A 17449-nucleotide genomic window follows, 5' to 3' on the forward strand; every position below is an offset into this window, starting at 1 on the left:
TCCCAATTTTGGCACAAGTTGTCTTATCTGTCTAGGTGATGCCTTTGTCAAACAGTAAGAAGGTTTTAGGTGGGGGGGTTTTGTTGGCCAAATACAGTGCCCTCCAATAGTATTGCACCCCTTGGTATTTCACACATTTGAATTTGTTTATGCCATTTCATATACAAAAAGGAAATCGGGCTTCTCAATATAAAAAATGTTAAATGATCTTCCTTCAACTCAAACTCAAAACAAATTATTACACTTTCAAATTAATTAAAAATATAAAAGCCAAGATCATGGGTTGCAGAAGTAATGGGCCCCTTTGATATAATACCTGTAAATAATCAGTTTTATTACCAGTTTTCTTCAGACGAGTCAGGGGATGGATACATGAACATTTCCAAGTTACTGAATATGACTTGGACTTTATTTTCATCAATTATGTAGAAATACAAACAGTATGACACTCTATGGTAAATCTGTGTGGAGTAAGCAGTCAAAAACTGGGCAAGAAGGAGAAGAGTGAGGAAAGCCACCAAGACACCCAGACAACCCAGATGAAGTTCCAGGCTTCTGTGGCTGTGACTGGAGAAATTGTGCACAGTACAAGTTTTGCATTTTGTATCACCAGTTATACAGCTTGATGATGAAGTGGAGCAGAGAAAGATTTTCTTTCACCAAAACATCAACTCTAGGCTTGCATCTATGTACCAGATGTACCTTCTGGCAAATTGTAGCTGAACTTTCAGGTCTTATTTTTAAGAAAATCCTCCTCTGTACCATGTCATCATGAAGGGGCCCATTACTTATGCAACCCATCATTTTTGCGTTTTATATTTTTAATTCATTTATATCAAGTTGTAGAGATTTGCTTTGAGTTCGAGTTTAAGGAAGATAATTTTAGAATTTTTTTTTATATTGAGAAGCCTGATTTACTATCTGTATTTGAAATGGCATGAACAAATTAAAATGTGTGAAATATCAAGGGGCCCAATACTTTTGAAGGGTACTGAACATTCTGATCTTACTGTTTTTGTTTCCTGGCTATGTATTTTGAGGTAAACCGCCGTTTCTTCTTTCTTGACTTTGACACAGATAAATGGGCTGCATTTATATATCGCTTTTCCATCTGCATCAGACGCTCAAAGCGCTTTACAATAATGCCTCACATTCACCCCAGTGTCAGGGTGCTGCCATACAAGGTGCTCACTACACATCGGGAGCAACTAGGGGATTAAGGACCTTGCCCAAGGGCCCTTAGTGATTTTCCAGTCAGGCTGGGATTTGAACTGAGGATCCTCAGGTCTCAAACCCAACGCTTAACCACTAGACCAGGGGTGGCCAAGTTCGGTCCTCGAGAGCCACATTCCTGACACTCTTAGTTGTCTCCCTGCTCCAACACACCTGAATCCAATGAAAGGCTCATTAAAAGTCTGCTAATGAGTCTTTCATTGGATTCAGGTGTGTTGGAGCAGGGAGACAACTAAGAGTGTCAGGAATGTGGCTCTCGAGGACCGAACTTGGCCATCCCTGCACTAGACCATCACCTCCCCTATAGATACACATGCTTCCTGCAGGGTGTCTACAACCTGATGAAGTGTTGTGAACTTTATCAACTCGAGGACCATCCTTTGTTTTTGAGAAGATTTTTGCAATCTTTCATCTCACGGCTGAGCAGCCATTTAAACTTGAGCCTATAAAATCGAAGGTTGATGTCTTGTAACTAGGGGTTGAACAACACATCGCGTGTCGTGATAACGCTATCGTGAGGCCTGTATCGAAAGGTATCGTTTTGTAAAATGAGTATCATGATGCCATGAAAAGTCAAGTACTGACAGAAGAAATAAAGATCTCATTCAAAATAATTACAATGATTTATTAAGTGTGCAAATAGGAAACAGATACTAATGATAATATTGTAATAATATTGTGATAGGTGTATATCGTGATTTTTCTGGTCTCGTGGCCCACACAGCCAGTATACTGAAGCTGGGGTTGTTGTCCGACTCACCTGTTCAGCCAGTAGATGCTGCTGCTGCTGTTGTCTCTGCTCTCTGAGGAGCTGCTGCTTCTGTTGCTCCATCATGTGCATCTGCACCCGCTTTTCCTGCTCCATCGCCATCATCTGCTTCATCATGGCCGCCTGCTGCTGACTGCCGACGTAGCCCGGAGGTGGCCCCGAGCCCTGGTTGGGCCCCACCCCGGAGGCCACGCCCCCGGCAGGGTGAGGAGGAGGGATGGCGCCGGGCGGCCGCGACATTCCGACCACACTCTGATCCTGGACAGAGAAGAGCGCAGCCGGTCAGTTGTTCAATTACTTCATCAAGCGAGCCATTAGTGGCAATCACAGATGTCATTTCTAATCATGTTTACTCAATCGAAGAGGTAAAGCTGAACACAAAATACCCAAATCTTCTCGTGCTAACCAAGGGAGCATCCGCGTGACACCCAGCATTACCGTGATTCAGCTGTAACGCTGCACTCAGCCGTTATGTTGTATTGTATTATATTATAGCTCAATACAGTCACAGTCCAGGTGTGACGGTAACAAGATAAAGACTGGACTGCGTCAAGATTCAGCTCGTCCGGCCACTCCGAGTCCTCCCCACGAGGCGCCGGTTGTTCCTCAGCGCATACATTATCTCCTCATTATCATATAAAGAGCACTTCCTCCTCCACTCAGCCGAGTGCTAATCTCTAATAGGATGAAATGGCCTGCGCCGGCCAATCGGAGGGGAGCCTTTATGAATCTATTAAAGGTTAGCAGCCGAACGGCTGTGGACATCGTTTCGGGCTGCGGGCAATATCAGGGGAGGTGGGAGGGGCATAATTGAGGCATATAGCAAAATGCACAACACTGCGCACGGAACAACGCAGGGAAGAGACGGCGTGTGACAAATCACATTTAACTGCAGGGCAACAATGAAGCAGCAAAAAACCCGGGATTACAGCAGCAGTGCAGCGTGGCGGAGACAAGACTCTGCAACAAACACGCCGATGTGTTCTGAAAGAGCCAAAGCTCCATAATCCCCCATCGAGGCTGCGCTCCTCTTACAAAGGAGTTAGGTGGAGATAAAGCTCATATATTAGAGCAGAAAAACACCCTGCGGAGCAAACACTTAAGACCAGCTCAGCAGACAGCCAGACCAGACTGATCGATTTTCAGACCTACGTGTCTCATCGCCTGTTGGTACGCACCGGATGGGCAGCAGCAGGGCAATCAAATGATCAAGGAGAGGAGCAGAGAGGGGGCAGGAGAGGTGTAGTGGAAGAAAATGACCAATGGGTGGCAGTGGAGGTCTTTAAACTCGCATAATGTGTGCGTGCGTGTCTCCTCAGCAGATGGCTCAATCATGACGGTTCTGATCTACGATCTCTCCCTCTTACCGCCCCTCCACACACACCCCCGCCCACCCCGTTTCTTCCCTTCTTTCTAAACCGCACACCATCAAACTCTTTGCTCTCCTCTTTCTCCATTTCTCGTTCTTCTGCTCTCCCTCTGCAGACCCTGATTCATGTCCACACACTACTTACTGCACAGGAAAGGAAGAACGGAAGCGAGATGGATTACAGAGGCAGGAGGAGAGAGAAAGTCTCACTTCGAATGAAAGGGTTCGCTGGTGCCGGAAGATAAGCAGGTGGCTGTGAGAATAATACAGCACATACGTGATGATGGGAGAGAGAAGGGAAAAAGTTTTTTAAGTGAGCAGAGTGCTTCTACAATCGAGTTTGCAAGAATGAATGAGGGGGAAAAAGTGGGAAATAACAGACGGAGAAAAGCATGAATGTACGAGTGAAACAAGAAAAGCTGAGGGAAGAGATAATGAGAAGAGGTTATTTGGGGGGGAGTAAAAAGAGGAAATGAGGAGCCAAAAGAGGAGGAGTAAAAGGTGGGATAGAGGGGAGGAGAGGAGAGCAGGTACCCAGGCAACAGTTGCTGTGGCAAAGAGCAGATGGCTTTTTGGAGGAGCGGATATGGCCGCCGTGCGCGGTCAGACCTGAGCAAACATTGTGTGATACGAACGCGTTTTTCCCTCCAGTCAGTCACCCAACATTCTCGCTGCCCCTAACCCATGAATGTTACTGCACAACGAAAAGGAAGAGAGGACAATGCTACGGTAACGGAATTCCAATGACAGCAAAATCTGACCATATTTTAGTTTAACATTTAAAAGTCTGCTCTGACTGGAATTCTGTTACTGTAAAATTACCCAAAAGCATCTGCCTATCCGTCGTTCCCTCCAGTCTGGTCCTCTGCTTCTCTCCGACACACTATCCCGGTGAGGTGCCGGGATAGTGTGGCTCAAGTCGGTCCCCAAACTCTGAGCTGCTCAACAGAAATGGGTCAGAAAAAAGTTAGCCACTACACGCAGGAAGAAGAGAGGAACCGCCGAAGCTGCCGATGCATCACTTTGTGTCAGGGAATTAAAGGCACCGAGAAGAAAAGAAGAACAGAGGATGAAATAGAAAAAAGATGAGGTGAACGTATCACGTTGTCTTCCGGAGGATGTGTGTGTTTGCGGAGGTTGTCAGTGTTATTAGGTTAGCAGGCATGGAGAGGCCAGGTGATTGCATTACGCATGAAGTGAGTGGAAACGTGTGCGTTTGTCAACGGAACGGCGAGAAAGACATCGTCTCAAGAAGCGGAAATACGTGGCGCTTGTGCATACTGCATGCATGCACAAAGCACCTCCTGTCCGATTCAGATCACCTGCACCGACGTTGGACACGCAACAGAAAAAATGAAACCTTACGCGGCTCCACGCACAAAATAAAAGGAGGGGCACAGAGAGTGAGCTTGTCAGCCATCATTAATTATATGCAGTGTAACTCCAGAGTTGGAAAGATGAAGTGGCATTTCACGCCGTTCCTTCAATGGCCACATCAAGCTCGTTCCAAAATCGAGTCACTCCCCATAGACCTCCATGTTAAAATGTCCAACTTTACACCAGAAGTAATCAAGTTTACAGCACGGTATGAAAAACTGTTTTGGTCTCGTTAGCTAATTTTTTTAACAACTCATGGGTTTAAGCTGTTTTAAGCCATAAAGTTATGAGTAATTAGGGGGAATTAGGGACGTGGTCAATTTGAGTGACAGCTGTGTGCGGGAGACAGCATCGTGCTAACAGTGGCTGCTAGCTGCTGTGGGCTTGACCCAGTGGAATTGACTTTTTGTCCTTCCTAAGCATTTTATTCAAAATATTGGAGATAATATGTTTTACTCTGCAGTTAACGGGTGGCATGGTGGCTTAGTGCTTAGCACTGTTGCCTTGCAGCAAGAAGGTTTTGGGATCGCTTCCCACCTGGTCCTGTCTGTGTGGAATTTGCATGTTCTCCCCGTGTTCGCGTGGGTTCCTTCTGAGTGCACTGGCTTCCTCCACACTCTAAAGACATGCAGGCCAGGAAAACTGATGACTCCAAATTGACTGTAGGTGTGCGTGTGAGTGTGAATGAGTTTGCCTGTCTATACGTGGCCCTGAGATAGACTGGCGTCCTGTCCAGGGTGTACCTCGCCTCTCGCCCTGTGACTGCTGCGATAGCCTCCAGCCTCTCTGTGTTCCTTGACTGGAGTAGGCGTGTACAGAAAATGAATGAATGAATGTTCCGTTAAGTGTACGAACAGATCATCAAAGAAGTCAGCGCTGCGGTATTTCCTTTGAATGAAATTTTAGCATTATTTAATCCTCTCCCTCCCAACTCTTCTGTACTATGTTTCACGGTGAAACCGTCTGATAAGACTGATGATTAAGTTGTGCACATATCATTTGTCACAGAACCTACTGTGGACAAACTGTATCTGCATGAATTACTGACCAATTCTCATTTAGGTCAAAATGGGAGCCTTGCTACTGTCAAGACATGAAGTTTGTAAAATGTGTAAAAAAAAACAAAACAAAAAAAAAACTACATTTTTGGCTGAAGAGGATTAATTTATATGTTAGTACTAGCTTTGCACTGATTGGCAGATAGCTTTGTAACATTGGGTCTACTGATAGTGCAACAGTTACTATGGTAACACGTCAATCAGACGTTTTAATACCCAAACGCTACAACCGCAGAGTCCACGAAAAATATGTGTTAATCAAATGCCTGAACCAAACTTGATAACTGCAAGACAGGGCCAGGTTTGGGCTTCATTTGGCCCGCCCATTTATAGGTTGGCAAGCAGGGTTTTGAACCAGAATTTTTTCCCAACTGGTTTGTTCCAAAGAGAAATGATATTTTAGCACTTCCGGTTTTGGGTTCCACCCCAAAATTGATATTCCTGAACTGGTTAGAACAAAAAATATAGTTCCCGAACAGGTTATAATGTTCCATGTCAGCTGTGGGGCAGTGAAAACACTGTATATGCCAGACCTGTATCTGGCGCATTAACGCTCCCATGAAAAACAGGGAAGACAATCGTGCGTACATTTTAAGAGAAAAAGGGTCCACATCGATCACCTGAAATAGACTTATTGTGTATTTAAAGCGAAGCAGTGTGTTTCTTGTATTTTTGAAAGACACAGTGATGTGTTGCTCTCTGCATTGCAGAGGAGCCTGCACAAACCCATTGATTGGCTCAGCAGCAAAAGCTGCTATGTTAAGCCATAACCATAACAATACCAATAACCCATAACATAACAAGGCTGCGCTACATATGAAGGTTCTTAATACGGCTACGTACAAATAGCCACTTCCTAAAACCATTCACATACTGCGTAAATATAAAGTCTTAATCTGACGTGTTACGTCATTTCAGTCAGATTCATCATCACAACCTGACAAGAAGATGTTATTGCTTTGGAATGACGTCTGGGAAATACTTTAATTGCTTGTGATGGAAATTGCTGAATAAATGCAGCATTTTTAAAAGAAGTCCCTCAGTGTTTGTCTGCTCCGGGTGTGCTTTTCAGCCTGAACCAGAGAACTCCAGCACTTTGTCCTGTCAACAACAAGAAGAATAAATTATTTTAAAAGTTGAAATACACTCAACAAAAATATAAACGCAACACTTTTGGTTTTGCTCCCATTTTGTATGAGATGAACTCAAAGATCTAAAACTTTTTCCACATACACAATATCAGCATTTCCCTCAAATATTGTTCACAAACCAGTCTAAATCTGTGATAGTGAGCACTTCTCCTTTGCTAAGATAATCCTTCCCACGTCACAGGTGTGCCATACCAAGATGCTGATTAGACACCATGATTAGTGCACAGGTGTGCCTTAGACTGCCCACAATAAAAGGCCACTCTGAAAGCTGCAGTTTTATCACACAGCACAATGCCACAGATGTCGCAAGATTTGAGGGAGCGTGCAATTGGCATGCTGACAGCAGGAATGTCAACCAGAGCTGTTGCTCGTGTATTGAATGTTCATTTCTCTACCATAAGCCGTCTCCAAAGGCTTTTCAGAGAATTTGGCAGTACATCCAACCAGCCTCACAACCGCAGACCACGTGTAACCACACCAGCCCAGGACCTCCACATCCAGCATGTTCACCTCCAAGATCGTCTGAGACCAGCCACTCGGACAGCTGCTGAAACAATCGGTTTGCATAACCAAAGAATTTCTGCACAAACTGTCAGAAACCGTCTCAGGGAAGCTCATCTGCATGCTCGGGGTCTCGACCTGACTCCAGTTCGTCGTCGTAACCGACTTGAGTGGGCAAATGCTCACATTCGCTGGTGTTTGGCACGTTGGAGAGGTGTTCTCTTCACGGATGATGCGAAGGAGATGTGTTGCACTGCATGAGGCATATGGTGGTCACACCAGATACTGACTGGTATCCCCCCCCCAATAAAACAAAACTGCACCTTTCTGAGTGGCCTTTTATTGTGGGCAGTCTAAGGCACACCTGTGCACTAATCATGGTGTCTAATCAGCATCTTCGTATGGCACACCTGTGAGGTGGGATGGATTATCTCAGCAAAGGAGAAGTGCTCACTATCACAGATTTCGACTGGTTTGTGAACAATATTTGAGGGAAATGGTGATATTGTGTATGTGGAAAAAGTTTTAGATCTTTGAGTTCATCTCATACAAAATGGGAGCAAAACCAAAAGTGTTGCGTTTATATTTTTGTTGAGTATACATTTCCGCCAGCATTCAGCCATCTGACATATCTTCAGCTTTCTGCTCGTGAGGAAAATAAATCCCATTTGATCCACCAAGACAAAAAAAGCAGCATAATAATGACCTGAGTAAAAGCAGTGAGTGTTTTTGAAGAAGTCCTTCAATGTTTGGCTGCTCCGAGTGTGTTTCGCAACGTGAGGTTATCTCACCAACATCTAAAATAAACGGCAGGTGGAAGTAAACCTCACTGGGTCATCTTCTTATTCTGTCGAGTTTATTGGTGGTTTGCAAACTGACACGGTGCATTACCACCAACAACTGTTTGGGTGTGGAGTATTAATGGAGTCTAACGTCTTCACCAAGTCACTGTAAATGGAAATCTTTGCAAGAACAAAGAATATAATGGTATTAACCAAAAACACATACACAAAGAAACAGTTCTGTTCCAAAACATTAAGTTTCTGGTTTTGTTTTTGTTCCACGAACTGGTTCAAAGCCTCGTTAGGAAGGACTTAGGCAGAGTGGGTCCCTGACAAGATGGCGGTATTTGGAACAGTCCAGTGCGAGCTGGAAACCTGCTCTTCAGACAACCAATAGGTGACGTCACAGAGAGTTTGTCCAGTATATACAAAGGTGTCCCACACATGTGGGACGCAGTGACCATTCGTCCATCCTTGATGTACGTAACCATGTCTGCTGAGTCTGCCAGCTTTTGATTGGCTGAACACACCTGAATGAGTTATTCCCTAAAGGGAGAGCAGGTAAGGAGGAAAATGTTCAGGGACTTTTGCGGCCGTCCTGCTGGCTCCAGTCTGTAGATCTGGAAACTGAGGGGTGCGACAGTGCCCAGGAGTCTTTATCAAGAAAAAATGCTCAACTTCAATAGACTCAAATGTGCAATTGATTATTAGAATGTAATGATGATAATTAAAACAATCCATATCCTCAGAGTTACATGCACGCACAGACACACAAAACGTACTACATATGTTACACTTCATGCATGATGGTATAAAGCGAAAACTCAGCTGCTCATCCTGCACGAACACACGTTCAAAGCCGGCACAAGCAGCGGCGGCTGGCAGCAGATTGCTCTGTGTGCGTCACAGGGTGGCTCACATCTGTCACCCACTTAGAGGAGGGAGGAAGTGAGGGAGGAGGGAAGCAGTGCACGAGCAGAGACTGTGAGGGCTTGATGGATGCAGACTGTAGCTACAATCAGACGGAGAACCTGAACAAAAAAAAAACCCACCTGACTGTACTTTCTGATTCTACAACTGAATTCAGCAGAAAAAAGAGAAATGTTGCAGCAGTTGTGATTTGATGCTGTCTGTCTTTGTGTTGTCATGCACCAATACATCAACTTTTATTTTGTTTCGTCTCTGCAGTACTGCATGCATAGTTAACAGAACTATACAGTACAGTAAATACAGCTCAATTTAAAAATACATACCGGTATCACAACATCAACAATTTAAGCAGCAAAGTTCAAGTGAATTATTTGGAATACAAGACTGTGAACTGATGTCTGGAGCAGAAAATGTAAGAATACACAACTCTTTGGTTTGTATTACACCAGCAGCATAAAACACACACAGGCATGAAACGAATGCTTTGGGTGAACAGGGCTTCTTAGAAACCCTCCGTAACCACAATTCAACCACTCTGCATACAATGCATTGATGCTGTGAAATGCATGTAGGCATGCATGAGTGGATCAATTAGCAAATGTATTCCCTGCAGCATGACATGCTGTTTGTGCTTAAACAAGGGATTCCACTGCTCACACCCACAAGCAGCTTACAGCCTGCGTGCTCAGTCCACATGGTGAGAAACTTGTTCACTGGGTGACAATCACCAGAACTGCAACTTTGTTCTTTTCCACAGTTATATACATATAAAATATTTACCCGATGATGCTACGAGTCCCAACATTTATATCTACAGTAATTTCTAATTATAAGCATTTATAATTTTGATCTAATTTGGAATATTTTATGGCGAGATGGCATGAAAAGCTACGAATGTAATGGTCAACAGGTCCTGGGAGCATGAACTGATACCGTGCTTCCCACATCCACCACACTATGGAACCATCTTGGACCCCAGATGGCAACCACCCAGGCAGACAACCAGTGCTTCTCCACTTCTTGCGGACTTACAGTAGTGTTCAGAATAATAGTAGTGCTATGTGACTAAAAAGATTAATCCAGGTTTTGAGTATATTTCTTGTTACATGGGAAACAAGGTACCAGTAGATTCAGTAGATTCTCACAAATCCAACAAGACCAAGCATTCATGATATGCACACTCTTAAGGCTATGAAATTGGGCTATTAGTAAAAAAAAAAAAAAAAGTAGAAAAGGGAGTGTTCACAATAATAGTAGTGTGGCATTCAGTCAGTGAGTTCGTCAATTTTGTGGAACAAACAGGTGTGAATCAGGTGTCCTCTATTTAAGGATGAAGCCAGCACCTGTTGAACATGCTTTTCTCTTTGAAAGCCTGAGGAAAATGGGACGTTCAAGACATTCTTCAGAAGAACAGCTTAGTTTGATTAAAAAGTTGATTGGAGAGGGGAAAACTTATACGCAGGTGCAAAAAATTATAGGCTGTTCATCTACAATGATCTCCAATGCTTTAAAATGGACAAAAAACCAGAGACACGTGGAAGAAAACGGAAAACAATAGATAGATAGATAGATAGATAGATAGATAGATAGCTTTTATTATCATTGTCATTACAACGAGATGTCTGCACACACATTCCACATACAACAGCAATTGATCTACAATTATTACTTGTTTACCGTAATAATGGCACACATCAGAATTAGGACAACACATATACATTTGACATTGTTTATGTGCACTAACTTGAAACAGTCCATTTCCCAATTGAGGCAATGTGAGTGTGTTTGTAGCCGTTGCAACTGTCAAGTCGTGCCGCCAGGCCAGCTTGAGAGGACGAGGCCTGCCGCAGGGAGGGAGGGGCAGGAAGAGTGGAGCATAAGACTGGAGCATGCTTCGGTCCATGTGTAAGTCTGTCAGTTTATTGTCCTTGTGGGGAGATAAGAATGGAGCCAAATAATCTCACCAGAGCCTGGATAAATTCCTCTGGAGGAAACACAGTGGGCAATTGACCTTGATGCCTGTAGTGTTGCAGCTGAGCAGTGAAAAACACTTTTTACAGTTCCACTCACTCAGCCAAATCCCAATTATGAATTAAAAATATTCCTAATTTTGAATTAAGAATATTCACCGGCCTCCGAAACCTTCAGCTTCAACTGCAAGGCACGCATCAGCTCCAAGGTGTCATCCAATTTGCGTCTGAGTTCAAGAGTCAACGCAGTCTGAGAATGCACTGCCTTGCCGACCTCGTTAATCATGATGGACAAGCGAGGGCCCGTGGTTCTTGATGCCGCCGTCTTGCCAATTTTCCGGTAGATCAGGGCAGCACATAAGCCAAAAAGTACCAGCCCTGCTACCATAAGACCAAAAATGAATAGGTCCTCGACGTCCTCCACAGAGAAAGGCGCCAAGCATGCCACACTCCAGGAACTCCAGGAGTCGAGGACATAGCCCACAGGATACGATCCATCTGGGCAGGCAGGATCCCCCGGTCCTGACCTTCTTGTAAAAAAAAAATGGTGTCAGTGTTGTATGGCTGGGGGGCCTGGCTGCCTTTTTGTTTCTGTCTTTTGTTTTTCCTTCCAGGTGGCTTGCATTTGGGACTGAGTGGCTGTGTTGCTGAGGTTATCAGGACCTCACCCTGATCACCTGCGGCTCGTCAGGACTCACAGCTGAGGTGCATCTATATGGATTGGAACATGGTGGCATTTAAGACTGGAGTGTACAGTGTGTATTTGCCAGAGACTCGACCTTGTGACCAGACGGGTGAGATCGTCGTCTCGGGAGCCATCTCATCATCAGTGGATGCAGAGAACGTCCAGGGTTTGATGCACGGTCTGTGAAAGAGGAGGGGGTGAGGTCTCACGCTCGTCAGCACACTTCCTGAGGTACGTTAGATTTTGTGACTAACATTTATACAGTCAGTAAATGTGATGTCCCTCACACCTTTATTATATTGAGCTGTATGTTAGTCATGTATCGGCTTCCACTGCAGTGGAGTTTTGTGAACTGGATGTTCCATGCCTGCAGGTTGGGAAGCTGATTAGTAATCAAGCCAGGAAGTGTTTGCTGTTTGTACACCTTTAAGTGTTCTCTCTGTGTGTAGAGTGTGGACTCACATAATGGTTCCTTCTTTCACAGACTCGGTTTGTTGCGGCCACCTGGAGGGTGTCGGCGGGGTCCTTGGGTCCGAACAGCTTCTGGCTCCGGACCATTAGCGCTGCTGGGAGCGCACCACGCCAGACCGCACTTTCTTTTGTTGTATTTTGTATCACTGTTATGTATTAAATTCAGTTAGCCTTTGTACCGTGCTCTGCTTATTTCATACTGGGTCCTTCAAACGCTGGTCAGTTCTCCGAGCTGCGTCCGACACATAACAGTCAGCCAAACAACCATCAAAATGGATAGAAGAATAACCAGAATGGCAAAGGCTCACCCATTGATCAGCTCCAGGATGATCAAAGACAGACTGGAGTTACCTGTAATTGCTGTGACAGTTAGAAGACGCCTGTGTGAAGCTAATTTATTTGTAAGAATCCCCCGCAAAGTCCCTCTGTTAAATAAAAGACATGTGCAGAAAAGGTTACAATTTGCCAAAGAACACATCAACTGGCCTAAAGAGAAATGGAGGAATATTTTATGGACTGATGAGAGTAAAATTGCTCTTTTGGGTCCAAGGGCTGCAGACAGTTTGTGAGATGACCCCCAAACTCTGAATTCAAGCCACAGTTCACAGTGAAGACAGTGAAGCACGGTGGTGCAAGCATCATGATATGGGCATGTTTCTCCTACTATGGTGTTGGGCCTATATATCGCATACCAGGTATCATGGATCAGTCTGGATATGTCAAAATACTTGAAGAGGTCAAGCTGCCTTATGCTGAAGAGGACATGCCCTTGAAGTGGGTGTTTCAACAAGACAAAGACCCCAAGCACACTAGTAAACGGGCAAAATCTTGGTTCCAAACCAACAAAATGAATGCCTCGCCTTGAAAAACTGTGGTTATACAACTAAATACTAGTTTAGTGATTCACAGGATTGCTAAGAAAGCAATTTGAACATAATAGTTTTAAGTTTGTAGCGTCAACAGCAGATGCTACTATTATTGTGAACACCCCCTTTTTTACTTTTTTACTTATAGCCCAATTTCATAGCCTTAAGAGTGTGCATATCATGAATGCTTGGTCTTGTTGGATTTGTGAGGATCTACTGAATCTACTGGTACCTTGTTTCCCATGTAACAACAAGAAATATACTCAAACCCTGGATTAATCTTTTAGTCACATAGCACTACTATTATTCTGAACACTACTGTATGTGTGAGGGGTCCCTAGTTCAATCCTGGATGGCGCGTGGAAACATTGTCATGACTTTCAGGGTGCATAAACATGGTTTCAACATATCTGAGTAAACCCAAACCTATTATATATTTTCCAATAAAATATTGGTTTTCCGACTGGTTAACATCCACATCTTACATCCACACAGTAAGACAGGAAGCACCAGGACTCTAAGATACGTGGACCTTCAGTCTTCTGCAAAGATATCGGCATCACCAAACCTTGTGATTCCATAAGCTCTTCCAGGGTGTCTCTCAATTTCAAATGCTAAAGACCTAGAGAGATGAATGTGTTGAGATAAGTGAATGCCTCAGCAACTGTGACACCTTTCACTGTATACATGCATGGTTCTGATGGCCGAGTTCAGGAAGTCATTGAAAGTTTGGATCTTAAACTTGAATCATGACAGACACTCTGATTTCTCACCCTAGCTTCTCCAGTGCTACCGTCACAGCATCCATTGAGTTGGCAAATATTGCAGCATCATCTTCAAAGTCAAGGTCAGTAAACCTTTCCTGAATGAGGAATTTTTATTGAATTCTTTCGTAGTTTGGCCACTGAAGAACTATGACGACCACATTTTTCTCTTGTTTGGCTGGTCCGTGACTTATATTTCTAAGCTACTTGGATATCAAGAAATATTGCATTAACATCTACGGTCAGAATATGGCGTCATCTATACATTAACAAGCTGTTCCTATACGCTGATCTGAATGAGGTACTGTCTGATCTACACTCCGGAGCAGAAGGTGGTAGTAATGCACCCTTAAAATGGATGCCAACCATCGCATAAGAAGATCTGAATGAGGATGACATGCTTGGTCTCAGAACATAAGTGAAATGAATAAATCATGTTCTCAAACTGAAAGATGGCCTTCTTGAAAAAAGAAGAGAAAACTCCACTCTGCACTCCACCCTCTACTTGTGTGCACTTTGTGGGACAACTGGAGGACAACAAGGAAGATAGCTAGGCTAAGGCAAGGCTAACAATGTTTTAAAAATCTATTATCAATTAAACAATTTATTTTCATTCACAATAGTAGGTCATCCACATGTTTAGCTCCTTCGCTTTGGTTTTGTTTTCTTTTTCTCTCTACAAGACACATTTTTGGACAGATGTGACTCATACACCTGCGCCACATATAGTCCGGAAAATACTGGAATTCTAATTTTAAAAAATCACTAAATAAGCTACAAAGAGACAAAAAGCAGAGTGAGTTTGAAACCATATCAGGAGAGACCGGGATGGAGATAATGAACAGAAAAACCAATAAATACAGAAACAAGCTAGTATAGTATGGTGCTATGCTTCCTACCCTTTTAAATTAATTTTGTTAGTAAACAGAGTGGGTCTCAACTTTATCTAAAGTCTGGGTCTGTTAGTGAAGCTTAGGGCTATTGGCTGGCGATCACCTTAGTATTTCTTCTGCTTTCCTGTTGCTTAATGCTGACGAATTATACCTTAAGTGTAGTTTTTCGGGCCGACTGATTCGGTTTTCTGTTTCCTCTCTGTCCGAGATGTGGCTGGATCCATGTGCTGGATTGGATGATTTCCGTGGTGGATGCGAGTTGGATTCTGCTGTAGGAACAAATCCGAGTAGTACTGGACGCCTACATGGACTCTCGTCAAATGTTGTTGTTGTGTTCTGCATTGTAAACCTTTTGAGTAGAATGGCCTAAGCAGTGACCCTTTTGAGTCTGGTCTGCTTGAGGTTTCTTCCTCAATATCATCAGAGGGAGATTTTCCTTACCACTGTCACCTGTGTGCTCGCTCTAGGCATTGATAAGTTGAGATTTTACTGGTGTGAAGCACCTTGAGACAGCCTTGTTGCGATTTGGGGCTATATAAACTAAATAAATTGAATTGAATTGCAAGCTAAGTGAGATGTAAATTTACTACTGTGTAATGGTGTTACAGAGGAGAATGTTAATGACAAAGAAGTGCTTTGCTCTTACATGTTCCTTCTTGTGAAAATGATTCACGCGTGCAAACAGTCCACTGACGGCTGAATGTGATGAGCAGAAGACAGGACTACATCGCAATCACGACAACCCGTGAGCGCGAGCAAAGTGAGGGATGAGATCATTGGTGGCCAGCGAGTGATTGTGCAGAGCAGATGAGTATACCACCCTGAGAGGGACCAGGTGCTACAGTAGATCACCCTGGAAACTGTCACTATAGAAACCTTAAAGATACACGTGTAGACACTCTGATGGAAGAGAACCAGACAGAGGCCGAGTCTTTGTGTGCGAGACGTAGAGACACGGAGAGAGAGACAGATGTGTTTTTGTGTACTGTAAACACACTGGCTGATGAGAAATAGTCAGTGATGATGATGACGTTATTAAATATTGGTGAACTTTCATGTACAGGAACAACCCCAAAACAGCTTCATGTTGTCTGCCTGTGTTATATCCCATAGACGTGTCTTCCACCTGCTGGACGGCAGGCGGATGATGGATGCATTATGTAAATTACAGACAGCTGTGTTACTTGCATTCCAGTTTGCTGCCCGCTTCAACACTGGGAACATTATGTGCTCAAAGCTACGCTCGCCACGTCAGTGTTGGCTAGCAAGTTAAGCTAGCAACTACTTGGAGAAACATGATGCTGCTTTATGTGGATAAATATAAATATACAATAGAAGGGGAAACTAAAATCAGAATTAAATGGATAGAATGCTTGGCTAAACACGGCTTGGCTAAACACGGTGCGAACACTTTTCATTGGTACTGCAAATTACTGAAGGATAACTCAAAACAATGCTCCAAAAGGACTGAGACACTCATGTTTCGAACACTGCGCCGTAGTCTGCATTAAAAATATGGCATCACATGCTGTTCTGCCTGCTGAACACTGTCACCTGCTGGATGTTCCAGGAAAGTGCATCCATAACAAATATCAGTGCAGAATCTGTACATTCACGAGCGCTACTTGCGTCACAACGCACTAAAAAAAAAAGGTTGTCACGGCGCAGTAAGATGAGGAATTTTCTGAGTGACGACTTCGGGCTCCACCTTTTTTCCCCTCTTATTTTTCTTTTCACTTTATGAACTTATGATTTATTGCCGTTTGCCGTGCACTCATGTGTGCGAGTCGCGTTGGGTTCGTATCCACATGCTTCAACCGTGAGAGCCAGACTTGCGTTTGCATTATTCACAGGCGCGATAACGCTATTACACGGCTGTTAACAAAGAGAAGGACCATTCATCCATCCTTCTGTCTCTGTTTGCTTCCCTCTCTCTTTATGACAGTAAACTAGCATTTTTTTTATCTATTCCCCCTCCTCCCTCCCTCTCGCTCGCTCTCTCCCAACCTCCTCCTCCTCCCCCTCAATTTTCTCGTTTACGGTCTCACTACATGTCGTCTATTCTCCCACATCTCTCTCACTTCGTCCCTCCTTGACTTGCTCATCTCATTCTGTTTTCCAACACGCTTCTCCCTCTACGCTCGTCTCCTCTCCTAATTCTCTCTTGTCGGCATTCCCTGTAATGTCCGTCCCGTGACTCCATCTGTCTTCCCCTTGTTCTTTGTTCACCCCGAGGCCCCGATCCTTTCGTTTGCCTTGTTCACCTGCGACGCTCCTTTTCCTCCCACAAAAACCCTTCATTTGTTTTTTGGACCCGTCTGGCATTTGTTTTTCCACGTTCACTCTCATCCATCTTTATTCTCGCCGTTGCTCATTTAATGTCTAGAAGTGTCCCCGCCTCAGCACCTATCATTCCACTCTTCAATCTTCCCCTCCCTCGCCACTTTTCCTTGCCGTTTACCGTTTTCCACTCTCTCTCCTTTTCTTCCACTCCATCTTTACCAAACAGCAATATAACCTCTAGCTGGCTTTGTCTCTCCCTCCATCCACCTCTCTAAATCTATCTCTGCCTCTGTCGTAGCCCCCTCATTATGCCTTCGCCTCCTCTCCTCTCCTCTCCCTCCCTCTCT

The 17449-nt window shown here is 44.0% G+C and overlaps 1 protein-coding gene across 1 annotated transcript in view; it reads right to left on the minus strand.

Moving 5' to 3' along the window:
• The window catches only part of LOC117526665 (mastermind-like protein 3), a 129652-nt gene that overhangs the window by 16747 nt on the left and 95456 nt on the right, over positions 1-17449 (minus strand). Inside the window, 1 exon segment of the mRNA XM_034188718.1 lies at positions 1994-2260. Within this exon segment, the coding sequence (XP_034044609.1) occupies positions 1994-2260 (267 nt within the window).

Source organism: Thalassophryne amazonica, chromosome 15 (genome assembly GCF_902500255.1).
Source record: "Thalassophryne amazonica chromosome 15, fThaAma1.1, whole genome shotgun sequence".
NCBI classification, from domain to species: domain Eukaryota; kingdom Metazoa; phylum Chordata; class Actinopteri; order Batrachoidiformes; family Batrachoididae; genus Thalassophryne; species Thalassophryne amazonica.